The sequence below is a fragment of the Crocodylus siamensis genome, chromosome 13, assembly GCF_052110815.1.
Source record: "Crocodylus siamensis isolate JL-2025a chromosome 13, ASM5211081v1, whole genome shotgun sequence".
In the NCBI taxonomy this organism is placed as follows: Eukaryota; Metazoa; Chordata; order Crocodylia; family Crocodylidae; genus Crocodylus; species Crocodylus siamensis.
The window spans coordinates 17,552,816-17,571,530 of NC_143407.1; the positions used below are offsets into that span (position 1 = coordinate 17,552,816).

Consider the following 18,715-nt stretch of genomic DNA (forward strand, 5'->3'; position numbering starts at 1 on the left):
AATAAATTAGGAACGGAGACAGATGATAAGATTGCCAAATTCAGAGCTAAGCTCAGTGTATGGCAAGGCAGCAGTTGGAAAGATGGAAGCCATATCATGGAATTAGAACAGACTGTAAAAAGCTTACAACAGGCATAGAAGACCTAGAACAAGATGTCTGTAAATGATGGGTAAAAGCACAGGACTTACAAACAGCTTTTAAGAGTATATGACAGTGAGAGAAAGTGTCAGATAGATAGCAAAGTTAGTCATGCAGAATGAATGAAAACTATTGCCTTGTTGAAAGCAAAGCTGCCAATAGCTACTTAGCTAGAGATATCCAAACCATGAGGAAAGCAGGCTGTAAAATAGAGGAGAATGATAGTGACAGTGTGAGTGGACTCAGTTCCAGTAGTGATTATGTTGACATCTTTGGGGCTGCTAATGGACAGGAGACTCAGCTTTCTTCCGTGGACTCTAGTGCTCCAATGTCACCGCTTAGAGTCAAGGAGGTGACTCATCCAGGCAGCAGTAAAATGCCAGCCAGTGGAATGAGTGGAAGCTGTAGTGCCCCTCTCTGCTGAGCAGCTTCATGCAGTGGGAAAGCAACTAGGCCCATTAAAAAAGGAGACAGTTGTAGCATGGCCAACAAATGTAATGCCTGCTGGGGAGGAAGAGATGTATACCGTCAAAGATTTAATTGACGTTGCTCAGGAATGTATGGACCCCAAGGATTTTGTAGCATTGCCAGTCTGTATGCAAAATGGATTGATCAGAGACAAGGATGCAATTAGAAGAACATTGTTGAGGATTTTCTTTCCTGATAAACCAACCATTGTGATGTTTCACAATGAGAAACAGCTTGTTAGAGAAAGGCCAGAGCTGTACATAGAGCAAAAGAAGTTGTTGTATTTGGCATCTGATTTGCCCCTAGGCAGGGGTGGGGTACACCCCAACTTCAATGTGAGAACCTTTAAAGTGCCGTAAGTGTGGCAAGAAATCTTGTTTTTGCCTGCCCCCCACCTCCAATGTGAAGCCCCTCCATATGGCGAAAAGCCCCTTTTCTCTTTTCTACCTTTTCTTCTTTCCTCCCTCCTCTTCTTTTATTATATTATTATTACTTTTATAGAATATAAGGTGTACTTGTAATAAAAATATAGTTTGTAGATGCCTTTATGGGTATAAAATAGTATTCTGCATCAGTATGCCCCCCCACCCCACCCCACTGTATTTGGTCTATTTGTTGTATGTGCCATAGCATTTCATCCTTTTATGTTTTATATTCTATGCTTTTTAACTTTGTAACAAATGTACTTTAAGTTTAAAATTAAGTTGTACCATGTTAGCAAGGGCCTGAATTGAACCCTGGCTTCTGGTCCCTGAATGAATCTTGACTGACTGCATAACACAGTAGCTAGACAGGATAACAAGTTAACGAGTGTCAATTAACACCTAGGAAACCACAGGCTAAGGAGAGGAAAGGATCAATACAGAGCCAGGAACTTCCTAAAACTTCACTGTTAAAGGTACAGAAGCCCTGGTTGAACTAATCAACACCGAAGACTGACTCTTCAGACTGAATCCCCCCTGATCAACCGCCTCCGAGCCCTATTCATCAAAGCAGTGAATTAATCAAACATCTGCAGGTACGTGTAGTTTCAGGAGTCCGTTGATGAAGTGACCCCTGGGACTGAGAGCTGCCATCCAGCAACTACCAAGGGGGACATCCCACAAGGTCAACGACCCCTGGATTGGGTAAGCCTGAAAATTGGGGAGTCACCAAAGTCTGCCAGAGAGGGATAAAAGGCAGCAAAGAATGACCTCCAATGGTGCCCTCTTTGACCTGACCAGCACCCTGCCTGCCCACCCAGAAGGACCTCCCAGCAACCCCCTTCTGAAAGAAGCCTCGACTGGCCATCGATGGCGGACTCCAGCGCTTGGGGATAGGTATATCTTGACACAGGTGCTTAGTGTTCATAGCTAGCCACTGTGAGTGTGTGAGTGTGCGTGAATGTGTGTGTGTTTGAGGGGATCAGCCCCAAGGTTTATGATCTGATTTTTGTATTCATCTAATAAACTATAATTTTATGATGATCCTGTGAGTTGGTCTCTTGTAGCCAACATTACTGCAAGGACTAACCAGGCAGCTGAAAACCTACCTGGGAGTTGGGGCTGCCGAAATGGAACTTGAGGAATTGGTTTGCTGGGCCTGTGAAGGCATGAAATGAATCAGTCAGAGCAAGATTCTTCCCATAAAGGAAAGACTGCAGTAAGGAAGCAGGGCAAAGGGAAAAGCTATTGGAAATGAAAGTCTAAGCCCAATGAATAGAATAGTAGCAGAGGCAACTCCAGTCCTAAGAGTGGCAAAGATACTAGAGGATGTAAGCCGCAAGTGTGTTTTGTTAAGGATAACCTGAGTCAGAAGCAACTTGACTCGAGGAGAAATTTTGATGGTTCCCAGGAGGGAAAAAGGTATTTTGATTGATAGAAGTGTCCTTCTAACTTAAGGTATGCTGTGTGGAAGGAACTGTTACGATATGAGAATATGTTATGATATGTTAAAGAGGCTTACAGATCTTCGTGAGAAGAAGGTTGTGAAAGTTGATATAATTCTAGTAGTGTAGAAAAGGTTAAGGCAGGGCCTCCAAGAGGTGTTTCCTCAGCCTCAGACTCTGACCGCTGACACAGCCTAGTGTTTCTCAGGCTCCCGCAGGTGACCACGGCACCATTAAATTTTGATGATTGGGGACAGTCATTGATCCCAGTGATTTTTGGGGATCAACAAGAAACACTGAGGTGTGAAATAAGACAAAACATGTTATTGGACACAGGTGCCACATTTGCATTTGTTAGCAATGAGAGCAGGGTCTTCAAAAACTGGACACCCATGACATGTAGAAGGTTAGAAGGCTTCAGTGGGAATGAAAGTTCAGTGGGGTTCACTGACTTGAAGCCATTCCGAATTGGAAGCCAAAATGGAGTGTCTAAATTTGGCTTGTTGAAACTGGGTGATATAGGAATACTGGGCATGGACATCATGCAGAAATTTGGCATGGTGATTCACTTGCCCAATAGGGAAATTTGAATTGGAGATTTGAAGCCACAACAGGCAGAGATTCTAGAGGTACCTGCCTGTCTCCACTGTGCTACGATAAAAGCAAGTGAAGAGTTGTCCCTGCCTGCATGGCAAGGAGACATACTTGAATGGCTAGTAAATTCCAATTGGTCTGGGGTAGGCCGAAGCTCTTCTGTGGGAGAAGTGATCAGGAGGTAAGGGTTCAGGGAACTGACCCTCCACTCCAGTGCCAATATAAATTTCTCAGTGAAGCAGTGTCCAGTACAAAAGTCACCATCGATGCTTTATTAGAACAGACTATGATCATTGAGATTCAAAGCACCTGGAATTCACTGATATGGCCGGTGAGGAAAGCGGATGGAATAATCTGGCACTTAACTGTGGATTATTGAGTGTTGAATTCCCACACTCCACCTTTGGCACCCACTGTTGTGAAATACTCAGAGGTAATAGCTGCAATTTCCAGTGGTGCTCAGTGGTTCTTCGTCCTGGATTTTGAGAATGCATTCTTCACAATACTACTTGCAGAAAGTTGTTGGTATAAATTTGCCTTTTAACAAACGACACTACACTTTCACATGCCTACCACAGGGGTTCAACAACTCCGCTGTATATTGCCATGGTTTTGTTACCCAAATGTGGGATGCATTTGATGATTGTTGATTATTGAAAACTTTGCAGAAAATGCAGCACCCCTGTACCATCTCCTAAAGAAAGGAGAGCCCTGTAAGTGGGGTCCAGAAAATTATGAGCACATTAAGCAGCTTAAAACTGCTGTCACAAAGGCCCCAACCTTAGCATAGCCTCGTGTAAATAGTCCCCTTATTCTTGAATTAGCAACTAACCGTTCTTTTGGAGCTAGTCTCTCACGGGATCATGGCACCCATAAGATATCAGTGGCCTATGCTTCCAGGACCCTGACAGCTGTTGAAAGAGAATTGTCTTCACGTGAACAAGAAATTCTGGCACTTCTGTGGACGGTACATCACTGGAGGTACTTCCTGAGCATGGTGCCCATTACACTTAAAACATCACATATGCCTATCAAGTACATACTATCTGGAAAAATCAAAGCGTGGAGTGTCCTCTCCACATATTGCAAAGTGGACCATTGAGCTGCCAAACTGTGGCATTAACACTGATGTCATGGGAATCACCCCAGTGACCCTGTATGGGCTTTGTATAAATGGTGATAATCATGAATGCCCATTTCCTGTGTCCATAGGTAATCCTGAACCAGAAAATGCCTGGTATACAGAAGGAGAAACCTATCCTCCTCAGAATCCTAATGTCATCACCTGGTTTGTAGATGGGTCATCTTACCATACCGATGGAACAGCGTATACAGGTTACACTGCAGTAAGAGTGTCATCTAATCAAAGTGCGGAAAAGATTTTAAGTGGGAGTTGTTCACCCCACTCAGTGCACTCAGCTGAGATTGCTGCTATCATTGTGGCATTACAAAATACACCACCTGACCATGTTGTAGTCATATTTTCAGATAGTGATTGGATCATTCATGCATTGATAGACTGGCTCTCAGTATGGAAGTGAAGAGGATTCAAATTGTCAGATGGTAAGCCTATTGCCCACCTGTTGAAACTGCAGCTTGCCTGGCACCTTGTAGCACAGCAATCAAGTTTGACTGGGAAAAGTAGATCAGAAAGGTAGATCCAAATTCAATTTCAATAACCAGGCAGATGCTGCTGTAAAGGTGGGAGCTAAATCTGGCCCTGAATGGATCATGCCTGAGATGGAGATCTCCCCTATCTCAAAAAATATGCCCACCATCCCCCATCCAATTGATTTAATTGGCTGACAGAAAAGGGATGTTGAAATTCAAAAATTAGTAGGGCAAAAGAAATTTAGAACCCGGAGTATTCAGCAGGAGTCCTCCGGACTAGTTTTAGCCAGAAAGAAAGAAGATCCTCCCATCTGGGTAGTACCTAACAGTGAATTACTCTCTCGCACACACAAACGACCGTGGGCATTTGCCCTGTAACCTGTGGAGTCCCTCAAGGCTCTGTCCTTGGGCCTATATTGTTCAACATCTTCATTAATGATGTGGACATTGGCATCACAAATGGACTGGCCAAGTTCACAGATGACACCAAACTTTGGGGTAAAGTGTCCACACCTGAGGACAGGAGGACATGACAGGCTCAAGAAATGGGCAGACGAGAACCTGATAGCATTTAACACTGAAAAATGCAACGTTCTCCACCTTGGGAGGAAAAACCTGCAGCGTACCTACAGGTTTGGCAGTGGTACACTGGCTGGCACTTCAGATGAAACGGACTTGGGGGTCATGATTGACCACAAGATAAACATGAGCCTTCAATGCGATGCTGCGGCTAGTAAAGCAAGCAAAACACTGGCTTACATCCGTAGATGCTTCTCGAGCAAATCCCGGGATGTCATTCTCCACCTGTACTCACCCTGGTGAGGCTGCAGCTAGAGTACTGCATCCAGCTTTGGACTCCACAATTCAAAAAGGATGTGGAGAAGCTTGAGAGAGTCCGGAGGAGAGCCACAAGCATGATCAGAGGACAGGAAAACAGACCTTACAATGACAGGCTGAGAGCCATGGGACTCTTCAGCCTGGAAAAGCGGAGCCTCAGGGGTGATCTGGTGGCTACCTATAAGTTTATCAGGGGTGCTCATCAGGATCTGGGGGAATGTCTATTCACTAGAGCACCCCAAAGGATGACAAGATCGAACTGTCACAAACTCCTCCATGACCATTTCACGCTGGACATAAGAAAGAACTTCTTTACTGTCTGAGCCCCCAAGGTTTGGAATAGCCTGCCAGCAGAGGTGGTTCAAACACCTACTCTGAACGCCTTCAAGAGACATTTGGATGTTTATCTTGCTGGAATCCTATGACCCCAGCTGACTTCCTGCCCTTTGGGCAGGGGGCTGGACTCGATGATCTTCCAAGGTCCCTTCCAGCCCTAATGTCTATGAATCTATGAATTTCAGGACTGACAAAACAGTCAGTCGCCTGACTAGAATCAACTGCTTGGTGGCCATGCATTCATAATGATGTTGAAAACTATATTAACAATTGTTTGTCATGTGCTGCTAACAACGCAGGCGGTAAGGTGGTTAAAGGACCAACATGTTGAGGAACAATGGACTCGTCTTCAAATAGACTTTACTGGGCTATTGCCAAAGACAAAAAGAGGCAATCTTTATTGTTTAGTTATAGTAGATTCATTTACGAAATGGATCCTACCAGGAATAATACTGCCAAGACCACAGAGAAGATACTAATCGTTCTCTAGATGGGGAACTCCTCATTGTGTTAACTCAGATCAGGGTCCTCATTTTGTTGGACAAATCACTAAAGAAATATGCTTGGCATTTAGAATTAAACAACATCTCCATATAGCAGGTCATCCCCAAAACAGGTCATCTGGACAAGTAGAGAGGCCTAACAAAACAGTGAAAACAGCTATACGCAGAGTAGTACAGACAACTGGAAAAGATTGGGATATGAACTTACCATTAATTTTGATGACCATTAAAGGCAGTGTGGTGGTCCATGAAGCCACACCTCATTTGGCAATGACCCACAGACAAATAATTTTCGCCTCTCAGAAAATTGGTGGACCAAATCTGGGATCATAGATGATTGTCAGCCAAAGGTTCTAACAGACACATGGGTCCAAAAGCTAATATAAACTATTCAAGAAATTCGTCTTCACGTTGTGAAGACTCTAGGCTTGAAACAATAATGGATGGACAAACAGTTTGGTCATCTAAGTGACCCCATAGAATGGGACATTGGCACAAGAGTGATGTAGAGAATCGTGCATGACTGTCCCCACATTGGCTTTGGTGTATTTCTATGAAGACTACCAGCAACGCAGCCCCAAACTGACTCCTCCTTTCAGACACCTTCTTTCTCTAACCATTGCAATTCATGCAGAAAAGCACTGAATACATCCTCCTTAGAATCAGTGCTTCCACTTACATCTTCCCCAGGCATCTCTCTCACCTTTTTATGCTAGAAACTAAGAGTCACAAAGCAATGTTCAGCACCAAATAAGCACGACTGCAAAGCTCATAGCAGCAAGACAGACCACTAGCAATGGAGACCATAGAAAAATAAGTTGCTCCCCTCCCCCCTGTTCCCCAGTCATGTGCTGTGGGAAGTCTTGGAGTCATGTCACTACATCTGAAATCCTATGTGGGCAGACACACCTAATCAGCCTTGGAAATTTTAGATTTTGCTTTTGGAAGCTGAATTCCTCACTACCCAGATATAACTGCAACATTTTTTTCTGGCTGGAAATCAAGAGATTGGGGCAATGTCCCCCGGTTTTAAGGATCTGAAAAAATGTGACGCAAGGCCTCGGGCCTGTGAGTTCACGGCTTGGCATTCACAAACCAAGTTTTGGGGTGGGCAGGACTCGCCTAGTCTTCTTGGGTGGAGTCCCCCAGAGGCAGAGCTGTGTGGCTGGTGCGACCTGAAAAGGATTTCCCCCCACGATCCCAGCCCACGCCTATCCCCGACTCATGCTCGAGGGCTTGTCAGCTGCCAGGCTGGCACGTGCTTCGGATCGGGCAGCGCTCTTCCTAGCCCTCGTCCTGCTGGCAGTCCTGTGGTTTGCGGTGATCCCACATGAATTTCCAGCTGTAATCCCAGCCCGAACCTAGCTCCCAAGCCTTGCTGAGGCCTGGGGGGCTGTCAGTAGGCAGGTCGGTGCCTTCCGGCGCCGAGCTGCGCCCTCCGCGCGCGGGGCGGCCCGGCCTGCCCGGAAGAGGCGGGCCCGAAGCAGAGCTGCCGCAAATCGCGGCCGCCGGGTGTCGTGCCGCCTTCGTGCTTTACGCAGTCGCCGCCAGTGAGGCAGCTACGGCCGGGGGTGGGCCGCGGCGGAGCGGGTGCGGCGCGGGACGGGTGCCGAGCGGGGCCATGGCGCTCTACAGCGCGGCCGCGTCTGTCCTGGCTGGGCTGCAGCGCCGGGAGGGCTCCCTCAAGACTCTGGTGTACACCAGCCGCTTCCAGGTAGCGGGGGGCCGCGCGGGGCGCGCCGGGCCTTGGTGACCGGCGCGGGGCGGGGCGGGGCGGGGCGCGGCGCGGCGCGGCGGGGCGGGGCGGGCCCTGCCTCACGGCCCCTGTCCCCGCAGAACGTGAAGCAGCTGTACGCGCTGGTGTCCGAGACGCTGCGCTACTCGGCCGTCCTGGACTCCATCCTGGCCAGCGCCGCCCTGCTCAAGGCCGAAAAGAAGCTGTCCCCCCACCTGGCCAAGGTAACGCCGTGCTGCACAGGATGTGTCGGAGAGAGCGTGGGGGCACAGGACGGGGCCTGACCCCCTCCGCTCCTTTCCCCCGTAGGTGCTGGTGTACGACCTGCTCTTCGGCAAAGGCCTGAAATGTGGAGGCCGCCTGAAAGTGTTGATGCTGAAGCACCGGGCCCGGCTGCAGGCTGAGCTGGCCCGGCTTAAGGTCTGGAAGAAAGTGAACCGCAACGAGGATCTGCTGGTGCCAGTCCCAGGGGTGAGCCCAGGCATGTGGCAAGGTATGGAAAGGATGGAGGAATGCTCCCCTCTACAGCTGTGAGACGGCACCAGGGATAGGTGTGAGTGAGGGGCCTGTGCTGAGCCTGAATGGGGGCAATTCCTGTGTGCCGTGTGGCTTACAGCAGCCTGTGGCTCATTTAAAACCCTGCGTCTCCAGGGATGGTCAGTGCTTGTGCCTTAATAGGTAGAAGGGTCACAAATAGGGTGGTGATTTTTACGGTTCGTTTTGGGTGCTGGATCCATGGGAGCTAGGCTTTGGCTTACCTGGCTCTCTGTGAATGATGGCTTATCGGCTGGGCTGGGTGTGTGCACACACCTTGCTCATCTCTCTTGTGTGATTTTTGGAGCTGGGTGGTGTGGGGGTCTGGCATATGCCTCTATAATCTGACTTTGTTTCTCCAGCCCCTCAAGTGCCGCGTTATGTCCGTGTGAACACCCTGAAAACTAGTGTGGAGGAGGTGATTGACTACTTCAAACGCCAGGGCTATGCCTATCTGGGCAAAGCAACCAGGTAAACCATTCCTGCACTGAGCTGGCATCTGCTTTCTGGTCTTTGTTGTCCTCTTCAGGCAAGCTGTGACAGATGCTTGGCTTGCAGGTGGGATGTGGGAAGCTTTGCACATAGCGCAGAGATGTGGGCTGTCCAGCATTGGCTTTTTCTGGAGTCTTCGCCCAAGGTCGCAGGGTTTTATATGAGAATGAGTGTCACTAGACTGTATCCACCCCAGTAATGGCAGCGGGTGGGTTGGAATCTCCATGATCATACACTATACATTCCATCCTATCCACTTGCATGCTGACTGGTCCCCAAAGTAAAATTAGGGTGTGGGTTTTGGATCAAAAGAAAAGGGGATTTTCTAGCTAGCTTGTGATGTATCTTGAGCACAGGAGTGTATGAAGCAGGGTATGTCTTCCACTGTGTCATTCTTTTTTTCTCCTCACACACTCATGGTCTTGGGACAGCATGAAGGACCTGTGTTCCCTCTCAGAGAAGCAATTCTTGTTGGATCTTCATCTGCCAGATCTGCTGATCTTCCATCCACAGTTAGATTTCCACAAGAACTATCTCTACATGGCAGGACACATTGTGTTGCAGGATAAGGTCAGTGCAGCATTGGGCAAAAAAAGACACCATCGTGGGGTGGGAAGTATCAGGGACTATTTTGCGTGGAATGGTGGGGAGCATGATAAAGGGATCTCCTGCTGCTTGATGACAGCTGGTGGAGTGTGTAGGCAAAGGCTGTGAGAGAAGGATGAAGGCTGCATTTAAGCTACTGCTCATGCTCTGTTGCTATCAGGATCTAACTTCTCCAGCTTCCTGATCCAACAGATTCAGGTAAATCTGGAAAAAAAGTGGGTGGGATATTTTAAATATAAAAATGTGAAGCAGCTTTTGATGTCAAAAGCTTGTGCTTTCTTCTCAGTTCTAGTTTTAATATTTTGTACCCATGACATATAAAAATACAACCTGAAAGAAGGCTTTGGCTACTAGATGGTGGGTGGTTGTAGATGTTGGTACCTGACGAGATGTGAGCCTACCTGGAGTGGAGGAATAGGGATGTGAATTGATAAAGAGTAATGAGAGAATTAAGGGCATCATCTGTCAGTGACATCCAGGCTCACTGTGAAGAATGGGAGCAGTTTACACTATTTGTGCTGCTTGATCACAGGAACTAAGAAGTCATGCTCTCATTGTGGAACACAGTTCTACAGCACAGGGAGGATTCTGGCTTCATGGGGGCTGCAAGGACTGGCTGTGGAAAGTGGTGTGGAGAGACTGAGCCATTGTATTGTGGGGGAGTTTGTACTAGGCTGCGACTGTTAGCCTTCCTTTCAGGCGAGCTGCCTCCCTGCTTTCCTCTTGAATCCCTCCTTGGGCTCCCATGTGATTGATGCCTGTGCTGCCCCTGGAAACAAGACCAGCCATCTAGCTGCCATCCTGAAGAACAAGGGGTGAGTGTGAGCTGCAGGGCAAAGCTATTAAGGAGGGAAGCCTCTAAGTGAGAGATGGGGAGGAAGATGCCTGCAGTTTGGAGGGATGGTTCCCTTGGTGGGAGGTGCTGAAGCTGTGAATAGAATGTCCTTGCTACACGGTAGGAGAAAAAGAGTTAGAAGCAAGACTGCAAAAAGGAAAGGGCAAACAATCAGGGAGGGGTGTATGAATATGGAGGCCTTTTCAGCTTGTCTTGCCAACTATATTTGTCTGAGACCTACAATTGCCATGGTCAAATCAAGGATGAGGAGGAGCGGGTCTTAAAAGGCTGGGACAGAATGGCAGCTGGAGAGGGACCTGAAAGGGAATTAAAAAGTATTCCAAGTCATTCTGACAGCCATTAATAACAGCTGCTCGAAACTGACATGCAAGGATGGAGCCCTGTGGTGTGCTCCAATGCACTGGGGACAGTGACATAAGGGGGGTACCCTAGTGTAGTGGGGAAATAAGCTGACAGGCTGAACAGTCTCTGTGGTGCCTGTTGCCCATGCTGGGGTTGGTCTGCTTCACACCGCTCTTTGGAACTTGGGATGCAATTCAGACAGATCTTTGCCTTTGACCTGGACATCATGCGCTTGACCACCATGAGTACCATGCTGGTGCGGGCTGGGGCAACCTGCTATGAGCTGGCCAATCAAGACTTCCTGACAGTTGACCCTTACGACCCCAAATACCGTGAAGTGAAATACATTCTGCTGGATCCTTCATGCAGTGGCTCAGGTAAAGGGCTGGGGGTAGCTGTCCTCTTGGAGCTGGACCAGAACCATATAGTGAGAAGGTGGGGAGTTGTTAAACTAGTACCCATCTGAGCCACTGGTCACCACACTGCCTCCTGGCCCCCGTCTGGGGAGACCATGGCTGCTCACTCCTGCCTTGGGGAGGGTTCTCAGACCCATGGCTGATCAATGCCCCTTTTCCCGGTTTGGAACCCAGATTGCCTTGCCTGTCTGATGCATCTTCCCACCCACTGCACCTTAGGAATGGTGAACCGGCTGCCAGGCCCAGAGGGCCCCCCCAGCCTGGAGCGACTGCAGGCACTGGCTGGATTCCAGCGCAAGGTCCTGACCCGAGCACTGCGGTTCCCTGGTGTGCAGCGCCTGGTGTATTCAACATGCTCCGTGCATCGAGAGGAGAATGAGGACGTAGTGCGGGATGTGCTTCAGGAATATGGAGCAGCCTTCAGGTGCCAGCAGGCTGCAGGGCTGAAAAGGGTGGGAGAAGGGTGACTGGGGCAAATGTGCTACAAGGGAAGTTGGTGGTCTTCCTTGCTGTCCTTTGCTGGATAGGAGTGAAATTCTCAGGCAGGCATCCCTGCAGCTGGTCACAGTGGAAGTGTACATGCCTCCACTTCTCTGTAGGGGTGGGATCGTAGTGGTAACACACTAGAAAACGCACAGCTTGGAACTCCTCGGCTCTGGATTGGGGGTTCCTGCTACCGTGCTAAGCCAGGTTTCCAGTGCCTCCTGCTGCAAGTGGCTTGCCCCAGCTGCCTGTAGGGCATCTGTTGCAGTACAGCAGTTGTGTTTTTGGACTAAGCAGCAATGGACTGGGACATTGCAGTACAGCAGGCTGTGTCTTGACTGTGGCATCCCTGCCTGTCCCTCTCTCACAGGTTGGTGAATGTGCTGCCCTCTTGGCCCCAGCGAGGCCTTGCCACCTTCCTAGGGTCTGAGTACTGCCTCCGAGCTTCCCCAGAAGAAACACTGACAAATGGTTTTTTCATCGCTGTGCTGGAGAGGAAGCCAGAGGGTGATGACGCTGCCTCATCCAGGTGAGAGCTCAGAGTGAGAGGGGGTGGGCCTTGCCCCATATACTCAGCTTGAATCGTCCATCACTTCTGTTGGGTTGTCAGTCAATGTCGGTTTGCTCTGCAGTGAGATCTCCGCTATGCAGGGTGTTGGGTGGCTATACAGATAGCACGCGCTTTTTCCCTGCACTGCTGTCAGAAGAAATGAGCCTCAAACAAGATCCTTGCTACTTGTTCCACAGCACAGCATAAGGCAGGAGATGTGGGGCATTAAGAAAAAAATTGAGTTTGAGTAGAAGGCAGGAAGTCAGAACTGCAAAATTGAAGGGCCTGTGTGGGGGACAGTGAGAGAATTAGACCACAAGTATTTGGGAGGTGGGGGAGGGGACAGGAAATGAGGTGCCATGGGTATTGGGAACCCCAAGCTAGTAAAGTTCCTTTGTAGTGGATAAAAATGGAGGTTGGACTATGAAGGCCACCATGGGAGGCAGGATTGGGACGGCTGCCCAGGCAACAGCTTGGATACTAATGCTGTGAAACATTCTTGTCTTGCCTTGGCGGGGGTTGATTTTTTTTTTTTGGTCCTGTGTGTTGCTTCAAGCATCCTTCCTGTGGAGGCAGAGGCATCGGCGGCATCAGCAGAGGCATCGGCGGCATCAGCAGCACCGGCAGCAGCAGCAGCAGCATCGACAGTGGCATCAGCACCGGCAGTGGCTGCTGCACCAGCAACTAAGACGGCTAAGGTTAGCGAGGAAACTGTCCCCCGTGCTGCCCGCAAGAAAAGGAGACGGGCAAAGCGACAGCGTGTGAAATGAGGCACCTCCCAAGAACTCTTAAGCTGCGTCAGCCTGGCCGGCTGGCAGGTCTGTTCAGCAGCATGGCTGGAGCCTCTCCATGTTGGGCACGCTGCTCCCCCCTATGTAACTACAGGACAGGGTGTGCTAGGGCACTCTGCCAGCATTGCCTATGGTTGTGACCTTCTGGGTAGACCGGCTGCTGGTAGGAGCTAAAGCCCCAACACTGCACCTGGCCTGGGCCTTTTGTCTAGCCTGCTTCAATGCCAGTAAAATTTGAGCTTGTTTCAGATGCTGTCTCTGAGTTTCTCTTACCCCACCCCCAGTTCAGCATCTGTGGTGTAGGCTTAATCCCCAGGTTCAGATAGGCCTGGATCCCATCAGGAAAGGGATGCTGACTGGGGCAAAAAGTTGATTCTGCCTAGTAGGCAGGTGTCCTGCTCAGCCATGTAGTAACAAGGCCAAGTTATGCTTATTTCATTGTTTTTTCCACCTTTATCAGGAACTAGTTTCTGGTGCTGTTCTTTGGTCTGGTGGGTGGTATGGAGGATCTTTCTTCCCTTCCTTACACTGGCCTCTTCTGTTGCCAGAAGTCTCTTGCACTACCCTGTAATAGCTTCTTGCCTAAAGTGATGGCTTCCTTTCTGCAGTTGTACTGGTGGTCTAAATTGGGTGCTGGCTTGACAGAAATGTCTGGCCCCTGCTTGCTGGATTGGGAATTCTGGTGGGCTCATGGGGAAGGGAAAGCTTAGCAGTGGTGCTGCTAGCTTGGGAGAAGCAGCATGCTGCATGTGGCTGGGGTTACTTAAAGTGTATAGTCCTTCATTTTCATCAGCTTTTTGACAACCAAGTGAGCCCTGTTGCTTTTTCCTAAGAGGCCTTTGTGGAAGAAAACAGCTGTGAAAGGGGGAACGCTGCCTGCCACTAGCTCAGAAACGCTAGCTGAACTCTTCAGTACTGCCTACCTCTGCACTGTAAAGACTTCATTTTCCCCACTCCTGCACCAGTAATGCAACTGGGGCCCATGAAGGCTTAGAGGGCCAAATCCCACTGTTGTCCCACCAAGTCTGGTAGGCTCCCACAGTTGCAGTGGTGCCAGGGGCTCCAGTGTGTATTCACTTAATTTGAAAAATGACTTAGCCTCCTGTGCAGCTAAAAGAAGAGGGTCCATTCCTGTGCAGATTCTAGGTTCTCTCATTCATCCAATCCCAGGAGTAGGGACCAGGGTTACCACATTTCCAGGTCCAAAAAAAAGGACACCTCTGTGACGGGGGAAGGGCGGGGCAGCAGTGCCCTGCCCCTGCCCCTGCCCATTCTGTTGCCCTTCACTGACAAGTCACATACCCCCGCCAGCCCTGCCTGTGTCCCTCAGTTCCAAACAGCAATACCCTCTGGTGCTGCCAGTGCCCTGCACACCCAACCCACAGTCACCCATCCTGCAGCCCCCGCCCCACTGCTGTTGCCCCTTTCGACCTGCAGCCCCTTACCTTGCCCCGCAGCACTTCTGCTTACTCTCTTTTGCCTGAGCATGCACAGGGAGCACGTGACACCCAACAACCAATCACCTTGCCTGCTGCTCCAAGCCCAAAGCAGCCAGCCTGGGACAACGGAAAACCCAGACATTTGCCCTTTTTTTTTTAAAAACCCACCCTGATGCAGCGCAGGGTCCAAAGAAGAGGATATGTCTGGGAAAACCCAGACATATGGTAACTCTAGGACTGTAAGCACTTCCATGTTTGTGTTTTTACAAAAAAAGGCCATGGGCTAGATGAAGGTACTGCTGTGAAGGCTATCGTACCTGTGCGCAAATATTACCAAAACAAAACAAAACTGGTCTAGCATTTGGGTGCCCATATGGTACCTCTTCAAAGACTTCTTGTAGGTATATGTTCTGCACTCCAGCTGTGTTGGGGACCTTCCTAACTCCAAGTATACTGCTGAAGTAAGTCTCCACCTCCAGACAGTGGGGCAAGGTACTGAAGTCTGCTCTCAGTCTGGTGCTGTTTATTCAGGTGTGAGTCAACAATATGTTCTTAACAGAAACAAACTTGTAAGGGGATAGGAGCCTCAAGGGCAGCCATGACACCCCAATATTCACTCCCTGTTCCTGTTCTGGCTCAGGGTCCCCCACGTCTATTCTCTCCTGTGACAACTAGGTGTTCTTAGGATAGGGAAGCTGCCTTAGGGCCCTAGAGCAAACTTCATGCTGGCCAGCTGCCTGCACATCTCTTCAAATTCTGTTGGACTTGCTTCAGCCTTTACACTTAATTAATCCATGTCCCCCCAGGACACCTGTTGCCTCATGGCTAATCATTGCCTCCAAACCTCCCCTCAGGTCAATCATTGTTTAAAAGAGCACATAGACTAAACCACCCTGCCACCTTAGGCCTCCACTACCTTGGGGCCTTGACCTTCCTGACTTCTGTCCCACTGCTCTAGGTGGTCCCCTTAGCCTAAACCTGCTGCACTAGATCTGACTTCTCAGGCTCCAGCCCTTGTATGGTAATTTGGGCTTTTATCTCAGTCCCTCATGAGCTGTTGCCCCTCACTTTGGCAGGGTGTGTCCTCGCCCCCAAATCCTGCCCCTCTGTCAGCTATAGGCTGTCTAACCCTTTCTCTGCCCCTAGTGGACTGTTGGGTCCCTGACTCTGGATTTGCCTCTCTCAGGTGCTGGGCCCTTGACCCTCTGCATCTCTGTTGCTTTCTCTACTGGTGGGCCTTTGGCCTTGAATCTCAGCCTCTCAGCTATACTGCAGCTTCTACTCTCCTCTGTCAAGCTACAGCCTCATGTGCTCTCCTGGTACTTTGGGACCTCCACATCTCCCCTTTTTAGTCCTACCCAGTCCACTGGTTTGAACTAAAAATAAAATAAAAGCCTACCAGATGCAGCATGCTGCCCCACTCTGGTCATCTACACTTGCAAGCCTTACTTGCAGTGTCCCTGTCACCTCAAGAGACATCCCGACTGTCCTCTGCTGCCCCTGAACTTGTAAGCCCAGGGCTGAGTCAAAGCAGGCAGGCTGGCTCCATAAACTGGAGAGGAAGGAGCTTCTATCTCCCAAGCCCTGCCCCCTTCCCCAGCTACCTAGAGGTGCTTTCTGACTACGCTTGCTGGCTTTACCTCCTGGTAGCTTACTGCTGCTGCCTAGATACTGCAGGAGTATCTCATCTCCCCTGCCAGACTCAACCCTCCTGGGCTATTGCAAGGCACCCCCCTTCCCCCTGCATTCTGCAATATGCCCTCCTAGCCTGTTTTCCCCCCTATTTCCTTTGTAATCATCTCCACCTGCTGCTTTTGTCCTCCTCAAACAATAGGAGCCTTCTGACTTTGCTACAGAACTTATTTCCCTTCACGAAAGACAGGTATGAAGAAAGAGATGGGAACTACTAAACAAGACGGGGGCGAATCAAAAGTACTAACAATCTTGTTTTTCGTATGACCTGCAGCCCAAATGCACGTTGCATGCTCTGCTTTGTCTTCCTGAAATGCTCACAAGCTGACTTTCTTCTATTCAGATAAGCTGGACTCTTTGGTCGCTGCTTGCTTCGGCAGCTCTGTACAACACAGATCAGATTTCTGCCTAGCAGGTAGTGAAGGTGCACTTGGTTGCAGGAACAGGTCTTTCATTTCTCTGACCAGATTTGCAAGCAGAGTGTGGTGCTGTGGTTGATTGGTTGTTAATCTGCCTCCTGATAATGTAGCACAAAGTAGGATGGGACAAGTAATTACAGTTCCCTTATCCATCCTACACCGGGCACATCCTTTTTGTCCTGCCTTCATATACCAAGGTGAAATATTGGTCTACTACAACCACAGCTTTCAGATCAGCAATATTATGAGCCAGGCATAGGAGGGCTGGAAAAAGGCCAATGTAGTGCCTCTTTTTTTTTCTTTTTTTTTCAAAAAAGGACTTGGGGAACTGAAAACTGGTTAGGATCACCTCAATGCCCAGGAAGTTACTGAAGCATATCCTAGGGAAGGCCACATGCAAGCACCTGGAGTGAGGAAGCCTGATCACAAGTAGGCAGCATGGATTTACAAATAAATGATGTCAAACACACTTGAGCTCCTTTTTTGACAAAGTAACTTACTGGGGTGGATGAAGGGAATGCTTTAGATATCATGTATCTGGATTTTAGAAAGGTTTCTGACAAGGCCTGCATGACCTCATAAATTGGAGATGTGGGCTAGATTAAACTACTGTAGTACTGATCTCCTGTACTAAGGTAGATAGATAACTAGCTCAATAGCCACAAACAAAGGGTAATTAGTAACAGATCCATGTCAGAATGCCAGGTTTCAAGTGGAGTCCCAGAGCGGGGCTGTCACTTTTCAGTGCATTTATATTAATGGTTTGGATGGTGCATAGGAAGCTTCTTGAGCAAATTTGTGGACCACAGGAGACTAGGAAGGATTGTGAACATGCTGGAAGATGGGAGTGCATTTCAGAAGAATCTCAACAGATTGGAGCTAACCAGAAGTTCAGTGCAAGGTGCTAACACTGCATGAAGAATAATCAAAAATATCCATAGTGATACCAGGCTAGATTGTAATCTATCAAGACGCCCAGGTCTCTTCTGCTAGGGCTACTGACTTGAAATGAATCTGCAGCGACATAGCCACTCAAAAGACAAAATGAGGTTTTGGGATGCATCAATAGAAGCATTACATATAAGACACAGAAGGCAATAGTGCCTCTACTCAGCACAGGTTAGGCCTCATCTAGAATGTTGTGTGCAGTTCTGGGCTCCACATTTTTAAAAGGACATGGAAAAGTTTGAGGGCCCAGAGGCGAGCAACAAAAATGATAAAGGGCTTGGAAAGCAAGTCATATGAAAGGCTGAAAGCACTAGGCATGTTTAGCTTGCACAAAAAGGCCTCTTAGAGGGGACATGATAGCAGTCTTCAAACTCCTGAAGGGCTGCCTTAGGGAAGAAGGAAAACACCTTTTCTCTCTTGTTGCAGAGAAGACACAAGACCAATGGCTTGAAGTTGCAGCAAAGTAAGTTTAGATTAGATATCTGGACAAACTTCTTCATGGTTAGAATAATGAGGCAATGGAAAAGACTGTTTTAGGAAGTTGAAGACTTAATCTCACTGCAGGTGTTCAAGGAGGGGTTGGGCAGTCACCAGTCAGGGACGATCTAAGCATAGTTATGCCCATGTTCTTCTACGGCAGGGGGGGCAAGATGCGGCCTGCGGGCCACATGCCTACCAGGCCATTCTATCCAGCCCGCAGGGCCCCTACAAAATTTGAAATCTTAATATTTATCTGCCCCTGGCTGCCTGTCATATGGCCCTTGATGGCTTGTCAAAACTTGGTAAGTGGCCCTCCACCCAAAATAATTGCCCACCCATTTTATGGGTATTTGCCATGCTTCTGGGCTTTACTGGCTGCTACGTGTCAAGATGTTTTTAAGATTTCCTCAGAGGCACTGGGTGTTGGCAAGGCTGGGGATTTTGACTGGGGTGTGCCAATGCATCTGCTGGGACTGAAGCTGGAGGTTCCTGGCTAGAGGGTCTTGTCCCTTCACTTAAGATGAGATCAAATCGCCATATTTGGGGTCTGGAAGGAATTTTACTCCATGGCCAAATT

The 18,715-nt window shown here is 48.8% G+C and overlaps 1 protein-coding gene across 1 annotated transcript; it reads left to right on the top strand.

Annotated features, from left to right (window-relative positions):
• The first annotated feature begins 7,875 nt into the window (after positions 1–7,875).
• NSUN5 (NOP2/Sun RNA methyltransferase 5) lies at positions 7,876–13,408 on the top strand. Its single transcript, XM_090025957.1, has 10 exons — positions 7,876–8,069; positions 8,192–8,314; positions 8,400–8,583; positions 8,987–9,095; positions 9,548–9,686; positions 10,422–10,537; positions 11,119–11,297; positions 11,556–11,760; positions 12,190–12,348; positions 12,926–13,408. The coding sequence occupies exons 1-10, from the start codon at positions 7,977–7,979 to the stop codon at positions 13,137–13,139; spliced, it is 1,521 nt and encodes a 506-aa protein (XP_089882083.1). The 5' UTR covers positions 7,876–7,976; the 3' UTR covers positions 13,140–13,408.
• Positions 13,409–18,715: the final 5,307 nt, after the last annotated feature.